At 35.9% G+C, this 13,642-nt stretch overlaps 1 protein-coding gene across 1 annotated transcript; it reads left to right on the forward strand.

Moving 5' to 3' along the window:
* The first annotated feature begins 3,445 nt into the window (after window positions 1-3,445).
* LOC5572691 (dynein light chain 4, axonemal) lies at window positions 3,446-13,005 on the forward strand. The gene is made up of 4 exons (XM_001660459.2): window positions 3,446-3,614; window positions 3,683-3,779; window positions 3,890-3,973; window positions 12,607-13,005. Exons 2-4 carry the CDS (start codon window positions 3,711-3,713, stop codon window positions 12,769-12,771), a joined length of 318 nt encoding a protein of 105 aa, XP_001660509.1. The 5' UTR covers window positions 3,446-3,614; window positions 3,683-3,710; the 3' UTR covers window positions 12,772-13,005.
* Window positions 13,006-13,642: the final 637 nt, after the last annotated feature.

The following is a 13,642-nucleotide window of genomic DNA, read 5'->3' on the forward strand; positions in this document are numbered from 1 at the left end:
TGAAATAACTGTCTATAGATGAGCTGAACAATAACTGTAATGATTAATATAGTATTGACTGGTGTAGAACCTCGAATGAAGTTTTGAAGAATACAAAAATAGATGATGCTTCCGGGAAAGTATTCAGAACCATTAGATGCTCTGGCCAATTTATAGTGGGTTCTTGGTGCCCTGAGGGAAGTGGCCAATTAGGAACATGTGCGGTGCAATATCAATGTAGGTGTCAAATTATAAGATTTTTGAACGTGATGCTTTCGAAAGCACATCCAGAACCACTGGCTGTCCTGACCACTCTAAAGTAGGTTCCAAGTACCCCGGGGGATGTGGCCAATTAAAAAAATGTCCAGAATTATATCAATATGGGCATCGAATTTCAAGATTTTTAATCCTGTGGCTTCCGGAAGCATTTTAGAGAAACCAGCAGCTATGGCCACTCTATAGTAGGTTCGAGGTACCCCGGGAGATGTGGCCAATTTCGAGCTTGTTCGTAATTATATCAATATGGGCATCGACCTGAAAAAAATGAACAATTTGGTGTTTTGGCTGACATTAGGCTGAAGATTTTTCCCGTATTTAGTTCTGAATATTATGATTTGGTGAAACTTGTAATTATTGAAATAGTGTTCATTTGCAATTGAAAAAGTAGTCACCATCGAAGAGTGACCCCGGAACCAATATCACGAAAACTTGGATATCGATTCCAAAGCGGCCAACTAGATCCCAAGCGTTGCAACTTACTCATAGAAAACAATGTTTACTGATTTTCAATAATTGACCTCGGAATTGGGTCCTCGGAAACTCGGATACCGGTTACAAAGTGGTCAAATGGGTTCTACACTGTGCAGCTCAGTCATAGATTGAAATCATTAAAAAATCATGGAGTTTGATGTGTCGCATGGTAGGATCTAGCCACCTTCGAAGATTGACTCCGGAGCCGGTTCCTCGAAAAACTCGGATATCGGCCAAATAGGCCCAATAAGCGCTGCAGCTCATCCATAGAAGGTAATGTCTTTCAAAATCACGAAGTTTACGCTAATTTATAATAATCGATTCTTGAACCAATTCGTCGGAAAGCCGGATACCGGTTCCAAAGAGGCCAAATGGGTGACCATGATGGACTTCTAGACTTCCGTCTCCATCGTTATACAGCTAGTAATGATAAAAATTCAGATGATTTCACATTGCAAATATTTTTTTTAATTTGGCGAATTTGAAAACCCCATTTTGATTGCGGAATAACTCCGGAATCAGGTGGCCAATCCTAAAATTCAGACAAAATCATCAAACTAGAAGGATCCGCTTCTTGTGTCAAAGTTTGATTTAAAAATATATAAAATCCAAAATGTTACATCCAAAAACGTGTTTTTTTTCAACTCTCGTTTGGGGGGTTGGTAATGGAAGGGTTAGTTGCCTACATTTGGTTACTGATTGCTATACGGGTCCGATAGATTTGGCTCACGGTTTCGCGCGTGTTTTCGTCTCCAAAGATTTTTTTTCTGTTTTGGAGCATCTTGCTAAGTAGGTATTTGGAAGGCACAAGCAAGACAGTTTGTTTTCGGGACGCAAAGAAGTTCTGCTGTCAGTATCAGTTTTGTGTTCAGTCGAGGATGGATTACCAACTGGTGAGTTCGTTTCATGCTTGTGATAACAAATATTTTCTTGAAAGCGTAACTTTTAAGTAATTTTAAAACAAACTTTGTATGGTTCGTCACTATAAGTGTCGGCATTATGCTTTTTTCTTATACAATTTCAATATACATATATTTGTCACTTTTTGACATTAAAAATTATCTTTTGAATTGTTCGACATTGTGAATGTTGACGTATTTTTTAAAACTTCTACCATATCGAGACAAAATGCACAGTAATACTCATATGTAATTTTCAAACAAACTATGTATGGTTCGTCACTACAAGTGTCGGCATTATTCCTGTTTCATATAATTTAAAATATATACAGTTGTGTTCAGAATAATAGTGGTGGGGGCTGGTTTTCATACGGAATGCTCAACTTTGGCGTGCTGTAGCTTTGTTTCCTTATGGGCAGTCGGCGTGAGATTTTGATGGTGAACTACGGATGTACTCGGTTTTGTTATCGCAGGATTTGGGGGATTTCGTGCTACCGGTTGAGGGGTTAGGCACCAGGTGAATTCGCTCAAAATATAAGTAGTTTTTGTTTTGTAAATTTTTGTTCAGCATGAATTTTATAAAAAATTGGCTTGTTTATACATTTATAGCTTGGGTGGAAATGGTTGAAACGATGAATAAAGAACAATTGAAAAACTCAAAATACAGCAGATATTGAAATTATTAAAACTACTATTATTTTGAGCGATTTCACCTGGTGTTTGACTTTTCAGCCGGTGGTGTGAAGGTTTTCAAGTCTTGTGATAATAAAATTGAGTATGTTTATGGTTTACTGCCGGGGTTTCATGCCGGTTGCTAGTATGGGAGCGGAGTTGCGGCGTGCCGGGGTTGAGCGTTTTGTGTGATAGTCGGCTTTCACTGCTATTATAATGTTGCAAGTATCCAATCTACGAAGTATACCGTAAATACGCTAACGCTAACGAGTCGGCTTTCACTGCTGTTGTTCTGAACACAACTGTACATGTAATTTTCAGTTTTCGTCATTAATAAAAACATCTTTTGAATTGTTCGACATTATAGATGTTGACGTATTTTTTAAAGCTTCTACCAAAAACTTCTCGAGACAAAAATACAACCCTAGCTTTAAATATAAGTCGTATATTTCCCCCTTGTCCATGGATAGCATCATCGACCAGAGGTGACTCCCAGATCTTTTCCTCCCTCACTAATAAACACCCTTCCCGTGGTGATTGTGGAGATGCAGAGGTATTCTCGGTCTCTAGAAGCAACAATTATTACACCCTAACATTCCTTCCCCATCCCAACTGACTGTAAGGACTTGGCCGGCGCCGTTATTGATCAATAATATTAGATCTGCTAAAATTGCACTTCGAGAGTAAACGGAAACTCCCATCCCTTATTCATTTGGATCGTAGTGCAATTCTTACCAGTTCCGATCAATCACGGAGTAGCAACCATTGACATGTACAGTCAGTCTATGCTATGCTATGCTACATTTGGTTACTGATTGCTATACGGTTATAGACTGTAAACTATATATTAAAAGGCAAGTTTTACGTTGAATAAAAGTGTAACGTTGGAAATCCAAATGGGACGTTTTTTTGTAATCTGTAAAGTGCATACTTGCCATGAACCGGCAACCTGAAGAACGACTATGAATGAAACACATGTGCTGCACCGTCTACGCAATACGCATGAGCGCCAAGCAGCCGGCGGCGACACGACGGGCGCTACCATGCCAACCGCATATCCGCCGCCGTCAGACAGAGCAGGGGTAGTGTGGAAAAATGTTTCATCCACCGATTGGGAAAACGTGCGGAAAGCGACTCGGAATTCATAATAAATAAATTTCGAAGGAGGGTGACTTCGATGATGAATCACCATAGCGATACGATAAACAGTTGGGGAAAAGATTTCAATCGAGTTGGCTGGATTTCGACGGGGCACTTCTTGGCTTGAGTTTTGATTTAGGTATCGTGATTTTTGGTTCCGTGGATTCATCTCAGGTACACATTTGGCGGTTGTAGAATCGAAAGAAAGCTGATGACAGAAAAGTGCTTTTGAATTGTTGTAGATTCTAGGGCAACGGTCAACACGTCACGATGGATGATCAACCGAAAGCGGAGGGTGAAGCTGATAAGAAAATTGTGCATATTTATCCACTAGTGAAGGTAAGACTATCCTTTGAAGAGATCAGGAAAATGTTCCCTGTTTGCATCACAAATTTATCGAATTGTAAATTGCACGCTTCATATCTTAATTGCAAAATATCCTGGACCAGTTTTCCGACATGAATGACGATGTCCGGGCCGAGGCGATAGAACTGAGCATTACAGCGTGTGAGAAATACGCACAAAACTATGAGGTAATGAACCCTCTTTTCCACATTTTCAAACTTTCAATTCCCCTTCTATCATACATTAGCCATCTACAGTTACGAACAAAACAATAGAACCACTTAAGGTTAAAAAGTAGTGCTCTAAAAATCTCGGTTTTCTATGTAACAATCATGTTTTTGTTACAGTTCATTTATTTTTTTTTCAATTTCTTTATTAATACCATTCTAAACATTAAACTCATTTCTTATATCTAGGTGTTCTGTGTTATTAGACAACACTATCATCCTAATTTGGTAAAACTAATTTAATACAGTTAATTTATTATATCTTCTTATCGTTCCACGTATTTCTAGAATTAAATAAAAGCTGAGTAACGAAAAAAAAACAAGTATACATATTTAAGGTTAATAAAATGAGTGACAATATAAAAAGAGTAGTACATACCTACAACAAAAGCTAAGTTATATTACTGTTTGTTTTTCGCACGCTCTTGGGAGTTTTTTTTTTATAAATTTGTTTTTTATTCTGCGAGGAGTACGAAGGAAGGATCTCATCATTCCACAATGGTCGGGCTCCATATAAAGGAGCGGCCAAAGCTACCAAAAACTTTTTTGAGATTTTTATGTTTCTTTTATCATTTTAAAATATACCTCATATTATTATGATCCTTAATTGAAATTGAACTAAAATTCAAATTTCTATGACTTTTATTACGGCAAACTGCCTGAAGTCAAAAATTTGAAAAATATTACAATAAAGTGAAATACAAAATTCATAATTTAGGAATGCAAAATTTCCCCAAAGTTGCACACTACAGTAATGTCCCGATTTTGTCAGCCCTATGCTGCATTTAGGGTTGACAAAATCGGTAAAGAGCTAAAATCGGGAAACAAATTTTGACAGGTTTTAAGCCTTATTTTAACTTAAGGACTTAGTTTTATGATTTTATTAAAATAAACATTGTTGTTACTTCCATTTTCTTTGTACAGGTCGGACTTGATTATCCGGGGACTCGATTATCCGGGATTCGATTATCCGGAATTTTAGACTCGATTTTCCGGAATTTTATTTTTGATGTTCTTGTTTTTCAATTTTTATGCATACATCTGAGATAATTTGGTATTGCAATATTCAACATGAATGTTTTTGCAGTTTTGAACGTACCGTAAAACGGGGTAACTTTGATAATGCGGGTAACTTTGATAGTGCGAGACCCCCAACATAGTAAACGAAATATCGAAGTTTCTGTCTATCAGTTAAAGAAAACGAATGCAAAAGTAAAGAGTAATAGTATGACACTTCATGTCAAAGCTATTTTCGTTGAACTCAAGTGCATTTGAGGATTTTTATGCATATAATAAAAATTCACAACATTTTAGCATTTTTGCAACGCTTACAAACAATCTGTTCTACGACCACTATTTGATAAAGTCATAATGAGTTCGTCACTTACCCATGACAGCCTAGTTATAGTAGAATATGAATTCGGTCTCAAATCTCTTAGCGAAAACCATTTTTACTAACTGGGACCATTTTTGTAATCTAAGTCAGAAATTTCCATATAGCGTTAAACGCCTAGAGGTATGCAACGCCCTATAAATGTTCCGTGATTCATTCAATCTTGTTCGATTTATACTCCATTATCAAAGTTACCCCAAAACAGAAAACCGACTTTCGATTATATGAAAAAAAATATATATCCATTCAGAATAAATCTTTTGGCAATCTATCAAGTGCAATCGATAGCTAGGATGTCAGTACTTGTTTTAAAAATATAAAATATAATTCTTTGATACAGAATGCATAAATATTGAAGTTTTCTCCGAAAAAACTATCAAAGTTACCCCGTTTTATGGTATTTAAGAACAGGGGGGTTTGAAAAAGTGATTTTTGTGTATGCTGGTAAAAAAAAAGTTTTCTTGTAAAGACCCCTACTGTTCCTAGAAATAATTTCTGGCTACGCCACCGCATCATATAAATAAAACAACAAAAAAAGATAATATTTATGTTCTTCTATCGAAGGTTTCAATTTTTTTCTTAGTGATTCGATTATCCGGAGGATTTGATTATCCGGAGTGAAAAAAAATCGATACTCCGGATAATCGAGTCCGACCTGGACCGTAATCCAAGGTAGCATTGATGAGTTTCTTGGCCAATTATTTAAAATTTCAAAATTTTGCTGTTTAGATGATTGTATAGACGTAGCGAAGATCATAATTGTCTTTATGCATCCAATATTGCCAGTATAGACGTGTTTACTCTGATTAAAATAAATGAAATTTTTAGGCTGACAATATCGGGAAAAAAGGATGCTAAAATCGTATCTGAAAGCTTATGGTTCAACACTTTTATCGAGCATGAGGATGAAAAAATATTTGGTTGGAGTTTTAATACTATGCATTCAATTTTACACTTTAGTAATATTCATGATTTTAAGCATGAACAACAACTCTTGTCGCGTCAAGTCGCCGCTATTTCAAATATTGCACATCAAAAAGCATCCTTAGATCTTACCAAAAAGTATATTTTTTTGCAGTAATTTGCTGATTTACAATTCAGAGCTATTTGAATAATTCAATATTTTATATATATTTTGATGATATTTTTCATACAAAGCTTATTTAAAATAAATTTGACAACTGTTCATACACATTTCGATGATACTCGGTCAAATACAAACAAAAATTGCACAGGATAACGTTTTTAATAAATAAAAACTTTTTTTGAAAAAGTTACGTAATATGTGAAAACCCCTTCTGAAACAATAAAAACGTCAAATAACATATTAACCTTTCGGTCGTCGCGCAAATTTTTGTAACGCGAGTAGTCGCGCGTTGTACTTTGTACAACACCCTTGGTTTTGCGAATATCCCAGGATTCGGACCACTTAGAAAGATGGCGTCTTCGGCAAAATTGTTCAGCAGCTCAAGGGCTATCATTGTTTTAGCCAAGGAATTCGGGATTTTGTCACTAGGCGGCGTTAGTGAGCATGAAACATGTGTTTCACAGATCTCATAATCCTGACCACTTGGAAAGATAGCGTCTTCGACAAAGTTGTTCGGTAACTCAAGCACTATCATTATTTGAGCTAATTGATTCAAAACTTTGCCACTAGGCGGCGCTAGTAAGCATAAAACATTTGTTTCGCAAATATCTCATGAGCCTGATCACTTAAAAAGATGGCGTTTTCGGCAGAGTTGTTCAGTAGCTTAAATTCTTTCTTTGTTTAATCCTTAAAGTTCAAGATTTTGTATAATAATGATAGTCTCTGAGCTTCTAAACAACTTTGCCAAAGGTGCCTGTCTAAAAAGTCAAGATCCTGCAGTATCCACAAAACAAAAATTTCATGCTCATTAGCGCCGCTTGGTGTCAAAATGTCCCATATCTTGGCTCAAATAATGATAGCCCTTGAGCTACTGAACTACTTTGCCGAAAACACAATGTTTCTAAGTGGTCAGGCTCCTGAGATATTTGCAAACAAAAGTTTCATGCTCACTAGCGCTGCCTACTGGCAAAATTTTGAATCAACTAGCTCGAGCAATGATAGTCCTTAACTTACTAAATAACTTTGCCGAAGACGCCATCCTTCTAAATGGTCAGGATCCTGAAATATCTGCAAAACAAAAGTATAACTTCCAAGCTCACTAGTGCCACCTAGAGGTCAAATCCCGTATTAAATGAGGTACTATCAGATATCGCTTCACCTCCAGGACAACTTTACTAAACACCCCAAGTTTCTATACCACCTGGATTTTGAGATACAGTGGGATTCCGTTTTTGGCATGCTCCGTTTTTGGCATGCTCCGATTTTGGCACCCCCCGATTTTGGCAACAAAATGGATCCGTTTTTGGCAACATTTTTCAATACCATTAAAATGTGTAAATTTTTGTAAATATTATCGTGTTTGTTGCTTTAGTCATTTGAATAGTATGTCAAATCCACACCGATTACATTCCAGAGCTCCATTTTCGTCGATATTTCCCCAAATCTCACCAACTACTAGGACTCGCGTACGCGCTTATTTACTTCAGAATGGTCATTGGTCATACATTGGCATCGTTTCATGAGGCCAATAATCTCCACCAGTATCTCAACTAAAGACCAATCTCTTTTCTTAGGCATTCATATTGAGTAACCAGCCCACTTGAGTCTGCTGAGGTGACACAATAAAAAACACTGTTATTTAGAATTGGAACAGCTTGTTTGAACAAAGCACCAGCACCGACATAAGAGCAACAAAATGACTCACACAGAGTTACAATCATAAATTTTGTCTCATCTTGTTGGCTCACTGTCTTTATTTACATGGATTTACATACATTGCGCATGTACACACTGCAATAATAGATATAAACATTTACAGCAAAATGTCGTATATCATAACTTTTAATAAATTTCATTAAATAACATGACAAATGCGGATACAGTCCTAACTACAATTTATTCTCAATAATATCATTGAAGCACGCGATAAATACGAGTGTTTTAACTTTTTGTCTGTGGTATTGGTGTGTATATTGATCTTTCTGCGTCAACTATTTAAAGCTACGTTCCCTCTTTTCTATAGACTCTGTAAGGCGTTAGATTTGTTAAATGACGATCCAGAATTCTGTACAAGATTGCTAATCAAGTATACGAGTCTCAACATCATCAAAATGTTCCTTACGAGCTGAGTCTATGAGTTTCCTAACTGTACCCTGGAGAATCCTTAAGGGATTCTTGGTTCTTGTGGGATTTTTTAGAAATTTTAACGAATTCATGAGGATATCTACAGATTCCAAGTGGACATTGAGGGCTTCTTGAGGGATCCTTAGAGTGTATAATTGGTTATGGAGGATTATGTCCAAAATCTTTGTCATTTGTTTGTCACGCAACTTTTATTTTTGTTGCTACCATGTAATGTCCTTGTTCCTTTCGAAATCTCGCGACACGCGACATAGCTAATAAAAATCGTTTTCGTATTATAAAAATTCTTCTATGATGTATGAACAAAATTTAAACAAAACTGATCGTGAGTAATATGTGTGCCGACATTTCTATAGCGAAAGTAAATTTCACTTATACTAATGCAGACAAAGTATTTGCTGATTTAAAATAAAATTGTACCAGTGAGCGCCGACTGCACATGAATCAGAACTTTAACTTCAGTGCATGTTTTTGAATTCTGTTATAACTGTTAAAAACTTCGTGAATTTAGTGAGATCTGTTCAAAATGTCTAGTTTAACAAATACAACTACAGTGGGATTCCGTTTTTGGCATGCTCCGTTTTTGGCATGCTCCGATTTTGGCACCCCCCGATTTTGGCAACAAAATGGATCCGTTTTTGGCAACATTTTTCAATACCATTAAAATGTGTAAATTTTTGTAAATATTATCGTGTTTGTTGCTTTAGTCATTTGAATAGTATGTCAAATCCACACCGATTACATTCCAGAGCTCCATTTTCGTCGATATTTCCCCAAATCTCACCAACTACTAGGACTCGCGTACGCGCTTATTTACTTCAGAATGGTCATTGGTCATACATTGGCATCGTTTCATGAGGCCAATAATCTCCACCAGTATCTCAACTAAAGACCAATCTCTTTTCTTAGGCATTCATATTGAGTAACCAGCCCACTTGAGTCTGCTGAGGTGACACAATAAAAAACACTGTTATTTAGAATTGGAACAGCTTGTTTGAACAAAGCACCAGCACCGACATAAGAGCAACAAAATGACTCACACAGAGTTACAATCATAAATTTTGTCTCATCTTGTTGGCTCACTGTCTTTATTTACATGGATTTACATACATTGCGCATGTACACACTGCAATAATAGATATAAACATTTACAGCAAAATGTCGTATATCATAACTTTTAATAAATTTCATTAAATAACATGACAAATGCGGATACAGTCCTAACTACAATTTATTCTCAATAATATCATTGAAGCACGCGATAAATACGAGTGTTTTAACTTTTTGTCTGTGGTATTGGTGTGTATATTGATCTTTCTGCGTCAACTATTTAAAGCTACGTTCCCTCTTTTCTATAGACTCTGTAAGGCGTTAGATTTGTTAAATGACGATCCAGAATTCTGTACAAGATTGCTAATCAAGTATACGAGTCTCAACATCATCAAAATGTTCCTTACGAGCTGAGTCTATGAGTTTCCTAACTGTACCCTGGAGAATCCTTAAGGGATTCTTGGTTCTTGTGGGATTTTTTAGAAATTTTAACGAATTCATGAGGATATCTACAGATTCCAAGTGGACATTGAGGGCTTCTTGAGGGATCCTTAGAGTGTATAATTGGTTATGGAGGATTATGTCCAAAATCTGGGTATTCCTAATAAACTCTAGGGCGTCCTGTAAATTTTTAGCGGGATAATGTGAATTTCTAGAAGTATTTTTTATATTTCCGGCAAAAGCTTGGGGATTTTGAAAAGGTTCCCAGAGGAATTTGAGGTGTGCTAGAGGTAGCCTAAAAATAATAAACTTTTAATTTTTTTCATTGGAGACTTGAGAATTTTCAGCAACATCGCAGCGGAATTCCAAGATGTTAACTTCTAGCAAAATCCATAGAAAGATCCTGAGAACTCTATGCGAAATCCTACGGATGATTGGCAAGATGCTTCAGAGCACAAGCGTTTTTTTTTTCTGTAGATCTCTTAAGAGAACCTGAAAATTCCTATAAGGTTCTTGAGGTTCATAACTGGATCCTGTCAATTTCAGTTGATTTCATAAGGTAGCTGTAAAATATATCAAGATTAATTAAAAATTATTTCAAGTAAAAATTAAATTCTCCAATATTACAAGTCACATTTACGCTTCATCTCATGTTTATGTTTGCCCTTTTGATGCAGTCAACCATTCATTATCTTTACTTTATCAGAAACATAAATTGAAGGAGCAATTCTAAACTTACCGATTTTTTCAAATTTTATGCTAAAGTCCAAAAGTTAAACTTATTTTAAATGTTCATTTAATTAGAAAAAAAAGTTCATGCCGTTTTGCAATACTCAGCGCTTTTGATTCGTAAATACAACTTTTAAAGAAAACACTTTTTTTTTCGTTTCCTTTCACAGTTTTATAAAAGTCACTTATGCGATTATAGGTTTTACAAGGCCTTCTTATACAAAAAATATACATAAAGCTTCTAAAAAATAATGGAAGACCTTGAGGCTTAAAAATGCCACCAGAAAAACGTTTGCCAGATTTAACATTATGGGGCTATAGATTCATAGCATAGTATAACCCTTCGGAAAAATGCTTAGAAGTGAACCTTTTCGAAGGCTCAACGCCATATGGTTCCATAAAAATGATGTATTAACATTGTAATGATGTTTTCAAAACCAATAGTTGAAAACTAAAATTTGAAATATGGGTTCCGATTTTGGCACGGTTCCGTTTTTAGCAACTGAAAATTTCAACTTTGTTGCCAAAAACGGAATCCCACTGTATATCGATTAAAAACTGTGGTTTACTCGAATCGTTCATTATTAAGCGACTTTCATGTACGTTTGTTGATTTTACTGTATTATAAACGGCCATACTGTGCCTAAAACTGTCGAGTATTGTTCTTAAGAAGATTTTTGAAGAATACATTTTGGTTTGGTGTCGATAGATATCTTTGTTGCAAAATGATAGCATATAAATCACAACTGTTGTACAAAGTACAACAGAGCGACAGCCCGAAGGTTAAGTTTATATTTTTCATCGATTAAGGCGACAAAACTAGTTTTGGCCAAACTTAATTTTTTGTTCGACCATTATGCAGTGCAGTCTTTTGATTTCGTTGCATGCTCCTGTGGGGCGATCGACGGAATCGAGATCAATCGTGTCCAGTTCGCGTTGTTCGAGTGCAAAATGATATTCGTGTTCAGTCGAGGCTGGATTATCAACCGTTGAGATCGTTTTTGTTGGAGACTAATATAGTAGTCAACTGCCAAGCCAATTTTGTGATGAAAATTTTGTATGTATTTGTGTAAGTTTATGACTGGTATAAGGTATGCCTGTCATGAAAGTATCGATATTTTTTTATTCGGCCAGCGAACTTTTGCCCCACACTAGTTTCGAACAGTTGCCCACCGGTGGGGCGAAAATTCGTTTTAGACAATCATTTTTAAAATTGTTTTAACTAAAAATGGGTAAATATTTTGATAGTAGTCTGTTCAGCAATATTGTAGCCAATATGTTGAATGTTCACTGTGTGACATTTATATTATCACACTTAAAATCTGACGAATGTTTTACATAATTTGGGAGTAACCTTGAATTTTTGTTTTTGAGAATAAATTCAGTGTACTCTTTCACAGAGTTCAAAAGAATGGATGTACTTTTTTCGGTTAGAGCAATAGTGGGGCACTCTATAATAATAATATATGGTATCCAAATTCTGTTAATTTTTATACAACTTATCTTTTGCCGTACTGGTTTTATTAATTTGTCATGCATTTTTTTTGAACCTCAAATATAAACTTCTTTATTTTTCTTGCCACCACAGCTTTTGTTCAGTTCTACACACAAATATTGCATAAATGAGTGGTCCTATTGTTTTGTCCGTAACTGTAGTTCCTGCCATTGTTAAATCGATCAAAATTAACAAAATTGTTTGTCCGTTTTTCTGGAAATCCTTTCCTTGTGACCACCGTTCAAACCTCGAATCAGCACGCCGCCAAGGCAATCAAGGAATTGATGGACAAAAAATTTGGCACCTTTTGGCACGTGGTCGTCGGCGAAGGATTCGGTTACGAAGTGTCCTACGAAACCAAAAACATCCTGTACCTGTTCTTCGGCGGTAATTTGGCTATCGTGCTGTGGAAGTGTTCGTAAAGCGTGATTCGGAAAACGTTAGATTGATAATAAACCGTTAGAATATTTTATTGTACATAAGATAACGGAGAATGTGTTTGTTTTTCATAAGTTTGTACAAAAATGTAAATGAGTGTGCAATGCATCCGCCAGAAGTGGATCCCCGAAAAACTAATGATGATTTAAATATCGATTAGCAAAATCGGAGAATAAGTTCTTTTGGTATCCACTTCTAAATTGTATGATTTCTGTAAATTGGTGTATATAATTGTTCAACTATTCGAAAACTAATTATCGGCTTCGATCATTTCAATGAGCAGCAAACATAAAAAGCTTTTTGAAATGATTGACACGTGAGATACTGTACAAAATATCGTTTCTTGCGTTCTGCAATGCTGTTCTACTCAAATCAGGAACAAACAACGTCGTTAAGGGTCAATGTACAGAAAAAAACGTTGATGTTGCATTCATGCGAATGCAACTATCAATTTTTAAGACCATCTGAAATCGAGGTCCTGTAGTAGTGTGTTTTTTTTTGTTTTCGTTCCATATAAGTACATAGGAATAGACTCAATATGTGAATATCAATCATCTAATGTTAGCACTTGTGGCACATGTTTTTTGGTTGATTGCTCGATGATTGTTTCCTTTCCGTAAAAAATCCATCATATTTTTAATACCTTTATTAGTAACATTTAAAATATTGCACTCATTTCTTATATCTAGGCAGCACTATCATCTTAATTTGATAAAATTCAATAGAGCTGTTACAGTCGACTCTCCACATCTCGATGTTCTACATCTCGATATCTCTCCCTACGTCGATGGTTGCTTCGGTTCCTTCGTTCTGCATATATATTTACTCTCCATATCTCAATATCCTCCTCATCTC

This window comes from Aedes aegypti, chromosome 2 (genome assembly GCF_002204515.2).
Source record: "Aedes aegypti strain LVP_AGWG chromosome 2, AaegL5.0 Primary Assembly, whole genome shotgun sequence".
Taxonomy (NCBI): Eukaryota; Metazoa; Arthropoda; class Insecta; order Diptera; family Culicidae; genus Aedes; species Aedes aegypti.

Excerpts from the sequence above, each read along its gene's own strand:
- LOC5572691 (XM_001660459.2), top strand. The coding sequence starts at position 3,711 with ATGGATGATCAACCGAAAGCGGAGGGTGAAGCTGATAAGAAAATTGTG. Across the intron at positions 3,780-3,889 it reads ATATTTATCCACTAGTGAAG|TTTTCCGACATGAATGACGA; the intron begins GTAAGACTATCC and ends ATCCTGGACCAG. Across the intron at positions 3,974-12,606 it reads AATACGCACAAAACTATGAG|CACGCCGCCAAGGCAATCAA; the intron begins GTAATGAACCCT and ends ACCTCGAATCAG.